The sequence below is a fragment of the Sycon ciliatum genome, chromosome 1 (assembly GCF_964019385.1).
Source record: "Sycon ciliatum chromosome 1, ocSycCili1.1, whole genome shotgun sequence".
Lineage (NCBI taxonomy): Eukaryota > Metazoa > Porifera > Calcarea > Leucosolenida > Sycettidae > Sycon > Sycon ciliatum.
The window spans coordinates 59,663,882-59,674,030 of record NC_088643.1 but is presented as its reverse complement, the minus strand read 5'-3'; the positions used below and the strand labels follow the sequence as shown (position 1 = coordinate 59,674,030).

At 47.2% G+C, this 10,149-nt stretch overlaps 1 protein-coding gene across 2 annotated transcripts in view; it reads left to right on the top strand.

Annotated features, from left to right (window-relative positions):
- LOC135804649 (mucin-12-like) overlaps positions 1-10,149 on the top strand; it is a 35,656-nt gene continuing 25,507 nt past the window's right edge. The window contains exons 1-8 of one of the 2 annotated variants that reach the window (XM_065318569.1): positions 1-389; positions 2,650-4,494; positions 5,310-5,698; positions 5,897-5,974; positions 6,211-6,444; positions 7,436-7,559; positions 7,849-8,158; positions 8,643-8,760. In XM_065318569.1, coding sequence (XP_065174641.1) covers positions 311-389; positions 2,650-4,494; positions 5,310-5,698; positions 5,897-5,974; positions 6,211-6,444; positions 7,436-7,559; positions 7,849-8,158; positions 8,643-8,760 — 3,177 coding nt within the window. In that variant the 5' untranslated portion in view covers positions 1-310. Of the gene's footprint in view, positions 390-2,649; positions 4,507-5,309; positions 5,699-5,896; positions 5,975-6,210; positions 6,445-7,435; positions 7,560-7,848; positions 8,159-8,642; positions 8,761-10,149 lie in introns of both variants that reach the window. The other variant, XM_065318568.1, reaches the window with a different exon arrangement.

The following is a 10,149-nucleotide window of genomic DNA, read 5'->3' as shown; positions in this document are numbered from 1 at the left end:
GCAGCCCACGCTTCACTTCTTGACTTGAGTTTCAGTTTATTTGCTTCAGCTAGCTCAAGCTTACATGATCGTGCGTATTCATTTTAATTGTGTCATTGGCAATTCTGTCTCAGGCAGATGAGGTTTATACATGCTCGAGCTCAGGTAGTCAGATTTCAAGCTTTGTAACGTTACGTGATCTGGTGATAGCGCTATCGTCTGAATGGATAATTTTATTTATATTTTGACCTGAAATTCGAAATGTTGGGAGAGAAGATAGTGTGACGTTTGGCTAAGCCTAAGGGCAGTGCTCGAAGCTTCGAAGTTGGCCATGGAGTTCAGACGAGGTCCGTATCATCCGTCCCACAGTATCACCGAGTGGGGTCGAGAAAGAAACGGCTGCCCAGTGCGTATCCTCTAAACATCTAAGTTCTTTTGTTGTTGTTTTTCTAAGCTCTTTCTGTACAGACGTTATGTGTGCTTGTTATTGGCGGCGTTATGTTGCCTTTTGAGTAGAATCTAGTTTATGATAAAGCTATCTTTTTGTTTGGCATGGGTACAACTTAACTGCTACACACCACTGCACGGAAATAGAATGAAGACTGTATTTTTAGTTCACCAGCAAAATTAAAGCAATTCCACCTCCACCACCACCACATGCGCTCTCTGGCCGACCATCAAACAAGCAACACGACTCCCAAGTTGTAGATTCTGACAATATTTCCTCCATACAGCGCTGTTTCGACCATTGTAAGGTCTCACCAGTGAAGGTTTAGAATAGCGCATGTGGCGCATGTGGTGGTGGAGGTGGAGGTGGAATTGCGTTACTGTAGATATTTTAACGTCAATTTAAAGTTAACGATCTCCGGGTTTTTGTGGGTTAGCGAGGTGAAATTCTGACGACTTCTGTCTCAGAACCGGCAAATGTCTGTACACGTACATATCGTTTTGCACATAGCGACTTCAAATGTTAACGATTTTTTAAATTCGTTAAATCGTTAGAATTAAATGTTCACTAGCATTACTGGTCTTACAGTATTGACAAGGCCGAAAGCTTCTGCTTACCTTTTCACCAGCAAAATTAATTGTAAAACAAATCAATTGCCAAGTAATGTGCTGTAATTTCACAAATTTTCGGTGTACTTTTATTTTCGGTACTTTCGGTGCATCTGTTTCATACCTAAGATTTCAATACACCGAACAAACACTAACACACATAATCCAATAAGGAACTGCTTCTCTGTACCGAAAATTTCTGTTCACCTAACCTAGCTTTTTGCTCTCATACCGAAAATATTGAGCACCGAAAATTTCTGAAATTAGAGTAACCTCGAGTTAGCTGTCTACAGTGGAACGACCATGTTGGCTCATTCTTATCCCATTGTGCACGATTCAACCCTAAGTTCCCAGTGTATAATATTGGTTGTGCATTGAACACAAGGCCCACGTCTGTCAAAAGTGGGACCATCACAAAGTGCTGCTTTTAGCAGCGGGCTATGTTGTCCAGTTTGTCTTTCACTGGCAAATTTGTTTCGTATTGTATTTATTCAAATAACCTACATGGAGATAATAATTTTAATAGCTATGAATAGGATGAAGGCCGCAGACATCACGCAACTACGTTACTTGTTTGACATGTATTACTGTGTATTTTATAACAAAAACATTATTGAAAACTCAGAATCGATTTTCTCGTTCCTATCATCAGTGGGAAAAACGGAACTAAGGATACAACCAAAGAAACTGAAGTTAAGTACTGTAAATAGAAAGGTGTTAGAAATAACATCAATTTCCGTTTTTCCCACTGATGATAGAAACGAGAAAATCGATGCTGAGTTTTCAATAATATTTTTGTTATAAAATACACAGTAATACATGTCAAACAAGTAACGTAGTTGCGTGATGTCTGCGGCCTTCATCCTATTCATAGCTATATTGTATTTATTTATGGATTTAAAGCAATTCACAGTTCGCGTTACGTGTACAAATTTCCCAAGGGTAAACGGATACCCATCCGAGGAGGCTCTCCATTGTGGAGACACTTGTTAGGCCACACGTTTTTATTTCTATGTTTCTCGTCACCTAAAAATCTAAAAACGTATGCGAGAGGTGGAAAAAAATAAAAATGACCGAAAAATAAAAAAGTTTATTAGACCTTTGTTCACACTAAAATCCACCAATACACCATGCAAAATAGCATCCATAGTTAGCAACTAGAAGGTGGTAGGCACTTCTGTCACAATCTGTGCATGTGCAGCTAGATTTCGCACAAAAAATGCCAACCTCGCATCATGTGTCGCGCTGGCCAGGCCACATTATGTACACCTGCATGAGTGTGCTGGTCCCCACATGCACAGTCAGTGCAGCACAGTTTTTTTCTTTTTTTCTTCCAGACTCCTGAATCATATGCGCGCGGGTGACGAGAAACATAGGAATAAAAACGTGTGGCCTTATGTGGTTGTTTTAAGTTCTCACCTCCCTCCAAGCTCATGTCCAGTGTTGGGAAAACTTCTGTTATAACTAGAGTCAGAACGATTGGTTCCTTGTAGCAATGCTATACAGTGTAGACCGTACACATACAAGTAGATGAATGGCTCACTGCCCCCTACTTTCTCTGTTTGGTTAGGCTGGTTCTGTATATTTCCTTAACCCAGCTCTGGCTTTTTGTAGCGACTGACGCTGGTTTGGGGCGTATGCCACCGTCTCAACCGTACTATGGTCCAGCTAGTCACCAGGTAACTGGCCATGGTCCACCCCACGGGACTGGGATTGGATATTCCCAGATACAGCTCCAGCAGCAGCAACAGCGACGGGACATACCGCCTTCTGGCCTTGTAAACATCCAGCGTGTCATGCATGATGATATACGCACGGGACCCCAGCACGCTCGTGCCGACATGAGCCAGCTGCATTCACGTGTAGATAGTGTCCATGGCACTTCCCCTGCCGCTGCGGTGGCTGGTTTTGGTCCTCGCCGACCTGCACACTACAGCAGCGGTAGTGACCTTGACGTAAGGCACCATCACGCCCATGGGCTCGGTGTACTGGGTGGACGCCCGCAGCACGTTGGTCATCCAGCCCCAACCCCAGGCCAGGCATTTGGCCGTCCATTTCCGCATGATACCCGTGCCGCATCGCCTCTGCCTTCCCAGATGAAAGCCAGTCGATCTCGTGAACAGCGCCGTCCTCGTCATCATGGCCCGGCTGCTGTGCCACCGCACCATCAGACTCTCAGTGCGACTGTGCATAATGCGCCTAGACACGACGCCCAGGCACGGGAGATGGATGATGGTGTGTTTCCAGGCCACCAGCGAGCAAGTGCAGGTGAAGACCGGGAGCAAGGAGCAGGTGGTGCGTCTGCTCCCGCACCGGCTACCCTTGAGCCGCATGAGCATGCCCGCGCAGCAAATCACCACTCCGCAACGGGTGGATTTGTGGCTAGGTCCAGTGGTGAAGGTCGTTTTGACAGCAGGGCACCGTCGTTCCCTCCTCGTGACTATGATGATCCTGCCCAGTGTGAGCGAAACGCCAATGTGGCCAGCACAGCAACTCGTTGCAGTGAGGGTGCTGGGGATGACGATGACGATGAGGATTTTGAAAACCTACTGACTCGCTACAGCTTGCTAAGGCAGACACTGGATGCCTATAATCGCAAGGAGAAGGAAGAAGCAAGCGAGCAAAATGTAGCCACGAATCCACTTAGCACGGCTGCTGATGTTCTGGAGACTAGTGATCGTCTTCTTAATGAGGAAATTCCTTTTCCACAGCCACCTCCGCCTGTGGGTATGTCAGCAACGGGAACAAATATGGCTATATGTCCTGCGTCGGCCGTAAGTAGTGTTATAGTTGCATCTCTTGACTCTGTTTCCAGTTCCCCCAACGGAGCTCCATGTTCAATGGACGGTGCACTTAGATCCTCTGCCCTGTCTGTAAGCAACTCATCTGCTATCCCATCTAGTCGGGACAGATCTACTCGTAGTAGCTCATCCAGAGAGCAGAGCTCAAAGACCTCAACGAAAGTGTCTAAAGCGGCAAGAACCTCCCGAAAGTCAAAGAAAGTAACTGCAGAACCGCAACTTGATAAGGGTGATTGTGGTGAGGTTGGTGACGGGAAATTCAAGCCGTTTCGAATAGCTGGTGGCAAGAAGCAGAACCCCATTGTTATAGATGATGAAGATGGTGATGGCAGAGTTGCACCTAAGAATCAGCAGAATCTGGAAAGTCAACCCGTCAGCGCTACGCATTCCAGTGAGTGTGCAGAAGTAGCAACTGCATTACATTCCTCACCAGCTCCTATGCTCTCAGCTTGCAACGTTCCGCCAACTCCCGGCTTGGCCTCTTTCTCGGGAGACCAGCCGACACCAAGCACGGTTTCAGGTGTCACCATCGCAACTTGTATGGTAACGTCTGTTCCCCAACAAGCTTCATCAATATCTCTTCAGCAGGCATCGTGTACTTCTGTGTCTCACGCTGGAAGTGGAAACATCACTTCGCCATGCAGTGGATTCTACCAAAGTAAGGGAAATGGTGAGCCTTGAAATTACGCTCTACGCATATTGAGGTCAGCCCTCTCAGGCTCAACATGGTTTCAAGAACTAGACCGCATTTACGACTCAAATGCTTGTCTGACAGTAACTTTCACATCCCTAATATCTCTCTCTCTCTCTCTCTCTTTCTCTCTCTCTCTCTCTCTCTCTCTCTCTCTCTCTCTCTCTCTCTCTCTCTCTCTCTCTCTCTCTCTCTCTCTCTCTCTCTCTCTCTCTCTCTCTCTCTCCTCTTCTTGCTGCACCTGCAAGGGCATCTTGGCTGGGTGCTTCCAAGTGCTAAGACTCTTGCTCTGACCTGTTGTGACTAGCACTATCTATTCGCATGCAACAAACAAGGCACTGTTGTGGACATTGAAAACTGCTGAGAAATCAAGCGGCCACGGGGCGCTGGCCTGGCAGCAGCGAGCACTGCTGCAAGGCCAGTTTTGCATTGCGTTCGTGAACTACAGTTGGTGTACGCACTAAGGCACACATCCGTGTTACCACCGGCTTACAATTCTGTTGAGACACACAACCGGCTTGGAGAAGTTTTGCACGTGCCAGGCCACATACTTGTACTTGTGTGTACATGCCAAGTAATATTCATCCTGGGAGCATGGACACATGCCTTTTACATAGTCATGCTCACCGCAGTACATGATCCAGAGGCTGCCGAATGGTGGACATTTTCGTAGTTATATAGTGAATTTGTGTGGATCCCGTTCTGTGCCCGAACGGTTTTAGTTAATGAATCTTCTGGCAAAGTGTTGTCTGCTTTGCATTGTTTCCCTCATTGTGCATCAGATTCTGCACCTCCAAGGCATGAGGAAGTGATGGAAATCTGTGATGCCGTGGCGGAAGTTGGTGATCCAGCTGCCGCTATTTTCCCGTACGCAAATGCGGTTGTAGGCATTTCGAAGGATTCGTCAGTGAATGCTGTTCAGCATGCTTTCCAGTCGATTGTGGACTGGCATGTGGACACTTCGGCTATGGCCAACTTGGAGTCAGCAACAGCTTGTTCAGGAACTGCTGCCCCATCCTCGTTGCAACCTGCCCCAGTTTCCGCTGTGCAGCAAGAACACGAGCACGAGGACAGCGAAGACGAAGAAAGGAAGCTAACTGCCATGCGCGAGCGTCTGCTCAACTCTATGATGAAGAAAGGGACCATTTCTCAGCCGTCGCCTCCAACAGCGGTGAGTTTGCTGCTGTTGATCAGTTTATAAATGTCTTGGCCAGGTAGATGCTCTCTCTGTTTTGTTACCGGTACGTATATGAACTCTGCATACTGTAGTAGAAGGTTGAATTTTGAACATTCCATTTTTCTTCTCCTTGTTCCACGTTTGAATCTAAGAATATTGCTGTCACTCTTGTTCACTGTATTTATAACACAGACGGCTGGACTGTCTGCACCGGAGAAGGTTTCAGATGATGCACCATCTCCAGCACCACCTGCCAGTAATTCTCTCAAGGTTTGTGCAGTCATGTATTGCGGTGTGTGCGTGCATGCATAGTGGTGCACTGTGCTTCCCCCTCTTCTGGTGGTACGTTCCAATGTTCGGCTGCCAGGCTTGGCTGTCTTGTCCGTGCCCGTGCTTGCTCTCTGTCTTTTCTTCATCTGGTGTGTGTGTGTTCCCGTGTGTGTGCGTGCGTGTGCGTGCGTGTGTGTGCATGTGTGTGTGTCCGTATAATCATGCCATTTTGCTAGTGGTTGAAGCCAGATCCTATTGTCATTGTCCTGGGGAAGGACTCATCTGACAGTGATGATGATGATGATGATGTCATTGATGATAGCCAACCATCGGCAGTGGACACACGCCTGTCAAGCATCGCACGGGTGGGCTCGGGCACTCCACCGTTGACACAGGTGTCCACTTCCAAGCCATTGTTTTCCCTGGGCCCTATTGAGGCCATGCTGAAAAGTGTGCGCTCAGATGTGGAGGTAGGCCTGACCCATGACTATTGTTTTGACAGATGTGGTGCAAGTGTGCATGCACTGAATCTGGCTGCTTCTGTACTAGCCACCACTGTAGGGAATGTGAAGTGAGTGGACGCTGGCTTGTGCACAACCCCTATCATACCTCTATTGAGTATTGTGTACATTGTGTTACGTTGGTGCTACTACATTTTTGGTGCCTGGAGTTGAGAACCTGAATTTGCGAAGACCTGGTGACCCCTAGCACCTCATCGGTAGACCTGCATTTTAGTTGTCCAGTGACCCTTAGCACCTCACCTGTAGACTTGCATTCTAGTTGTCCAGTGACCTTTAGCACCTCACCTGTAGACTTGCATTCTAGTTCTCCAGTGACCCTTAGCACCTCACCTGTAGACTTGCATTCTAGTTCTCCAGTGACCCTTAGCACCTCACCTGTAGACCTGCATTTTAGTTGTCCAGTGACCCTTAGCACCTCACCTGTAGACCTGCATTTTAGTTGTCCAGTGACCCTTAGCACCTCACCTGTAGACCTGCATTCTAGTTGTCCAGTGACCCTTAGCACCTCACCTGTAGACCTGCATTTTAGTTGTCCAGTGACCCTTAGCACCTCACCTGTAGACCTGCATTTTAGTTGTCCAGTGACCCTTAGCACCTCATCCGAAGCACATATGGGAGTTGAAGAGGGCAGGCAAGCCGCACCCAATTGTATGGTCAACCATGCGGTCACTTTCTCACGCACTCCATATCGCGCTACATATCACATGGTAATTGTTACGCTGGGCTTGCCACATTCACGGTACAGCAGTACTCTCAGGGCAGGGTCAGTATCTATTTTCGTCTAATGATCGATTCAGAGTTACGAAAAACAACTACTCATTCTTCTGTCTGTGTAGACCTGCATTGTAGTTGTCCAGCGCTGTTTGTAAGGTGTTCAGTGTTCTCTTGATTTTGATAGTTTCCTCGGTCAATGGTGTGCTCTGCTATATGCTGCGGTCAGGATAAAGAGAAGAAGTCACAAGCTGCTGCCTTGGGCGAGTCGCAAGATCTGGCCCGGTCTCGGCGCTTGCAGCTGTTGAAGGCTAAGCTAGCTCGTCTGGAAAAGGAGAAGCGGGAACGCAAAGGTATAGGGCAGTAGTCTATTTTAAAAACGAATTTGATTTGACGCGTGCATCATGTGCAAGAGTATTATTCTCTCTCACAAGTACTCTCCAGCCTGCTGCTTCCCTGCAGAATAGAATTACATGTACGTAAAACTCTTTGCGTCTTGCGCGACTTTTGTTTGTGTGTACCTACTTCGAAGTAATACATATATCACCCAGCACGTATCTAATTTTACCTGCCTGTTCCAATTCGTACGTGCCCGTGTGCTGTGTGCTGTGTGCCGTGTGCTGTGTGCTGTGGTCGTGCCAGTCTCTAATCTCAAGAGGAAAGCAGTGGCGAGTCGCTTACGGAGAGAACAGCTTGACTCTGGGAGGCTGGCACCAATGCAGCATTCACCGGGCGTAGCCAGTAGCCGCGAGGATAGCTCTGCACCCACTTCATCCGAGTGTTCTCCAGCTCCTCAGGTGCAAGATGAAGAAGTTGATCGGACCAGCACCAGTCAGAGCAGTACAGCAGAAGAAGAAGGCAAACGTAGCCGAAAGGAACAGGAGCACTGTCTAACTAGAGAAGCTGCAATCAGTCCAGCTCCTGCCGACGACCCAGCAATTCAACATTACCGGTAAGTAGATAACATGATTGGGAATTCTAGCAGCTGATTTGCATACTGTTTCAATTTGTCTTGTACTAACCCGAGCAGACCAGCATGCACTTGGAAAGGCCAGCTATCTTGCATGCCATCTCATTCTGGCCTCAAAGTATACTAAATCTTGTAATAGTTAGTCCTGGGCAGGGAGTTGTACCTTGATGAGGTTTGAGGTGATTCCATGTTGAGCTGCTCATTGTGGGCTCATGTACTGTCACTACCACTTGTTTCAGTGAATCTATGCATGTTACACTAATAAGAAATGTTTATGTATGTGTGTGGGCACGCACGTGTGTGTGTGTGTGTGTGTGTGTGTGTGTGTGTGTGTGTGTGCACGCATGTGGGTGGGTGTCTGTCTGTTTGTGTGTGTCTGTGTGTCCGTGTGTGTCTGTGTATCTGTGTCTGTGAATCTGTATATCTGTGTGTGTGTGTGTGTCTGTGTATGTGTGCTTGATGACAGGTCAAACATCAAGTGCAACAAGATGATCTTGTCTCGGCTGCTTGTGACCCTTATGAACAAGGAACAAGAAACGAGCCAGCAGGCAACACATATTCAGCAGCTGGAGGAAATCTTGGAGGTACGATGGTATTATCTCTGTCTGAGCTCGTAGCAAGCTGGTCTTATCGCTGTTTCCCCGGCAGCTGATATTCTCTTCCTAGGCTTGGATGTATGTATAATCTGGACTGTGGTCTGCATGCTGGATACCGTAAGCTGCCTATTATCTGCATCACTAAACCTGTGCGCTGCGTTGTCTCAAAGCCAGGTAGTTTGCTATGGAAAACATTAGGGCTCAAACGGTCACGGTTTTACCCCCAACGGTTAACTGCTATTAAAGCTAACGGTCGGTTTAACGGTTATAACCTATAAGCCACGGCAATCCTGCGGACTCTTTTTTTAACCGTATATTTGGCTATACTTATTCAAAAAATGTACCCTATTCAGTACAACGCACACATGTATATTCTCTTGCATGCTCATTCATACATACTCTCACACGAAGAGACCAGATATGACCGAGTTGACAGCCCAGAAATTGCGTACGCGTGCGACAGCCTGCGAAAGTGCATACTTTGCAACGACCTGATACTTGAAAAATTGACTGAAAAGTTACTGCGTAACCGTTATCTTTATCGGTTAACCGTTAATTCTTCGTAACCGGTCTGCAACCGGTTAATCGGACTAACCGTTTGAGCCCTAGAAAACATCACACCAGACCATCTGGTAAAAGGAGAGCGATCGCTCTCGCGCGCCTTCGCTCTCCTTATTTTCTTTTTAGGCACACTTTTCGTTGCGCGCCTTGAGAATTTCGAGCGCATCCGCATCACTATGAAGTTCATTCTGCAAACACTGAAATATTTCGTAACTCGGCTTTCCCTGAACGGAATCGAGTAATCGAAAGGTCTATTGACTCTATTCGCATTAGAAGTTCTCAGCTGTCGGCTCCAACAAATCGGAAGTCGATCCGAGGTCGAATAGTGGAGTTACGGCACTCGCAAGGTATTTTACGTACCATTGCAAATTTTCACTTCCGCACTTGGGTGCCAATCATATTGTTATTTTGACCTAAAGGATTTCCCTCTGCTGCGTGACAGTCCGGGCATGCATAGACCTGTGCGACGTCAGGCACATGTCTTGAGCGGTCTGCTACAGAAGAAAGTAGCTCTCCACGATGAATACTGCAAAATTACCATGGATCTTAGCGAATTGTCTCAATTTCCTAATAAGCGTGTCATTGTCCAAATTGATGAAGGGAAACTAAAGTTGTGGTCTGAACAGCTTTCATTTGTGGTGCGTACGGCGATTTTCCAGAACGAATTTGGCAGCTATTGGGTATTGAATCCGATTAGGGTATGGCAAGATGTTGAAAACCCCGTATTGTGCTCGCCTTGGATAGATATGGTGAGCGACTTTTTGGGGGGGGGGGGGGGGGGGGGGGAGGGACTGCTCTCCCACCACTCTCCTTGAG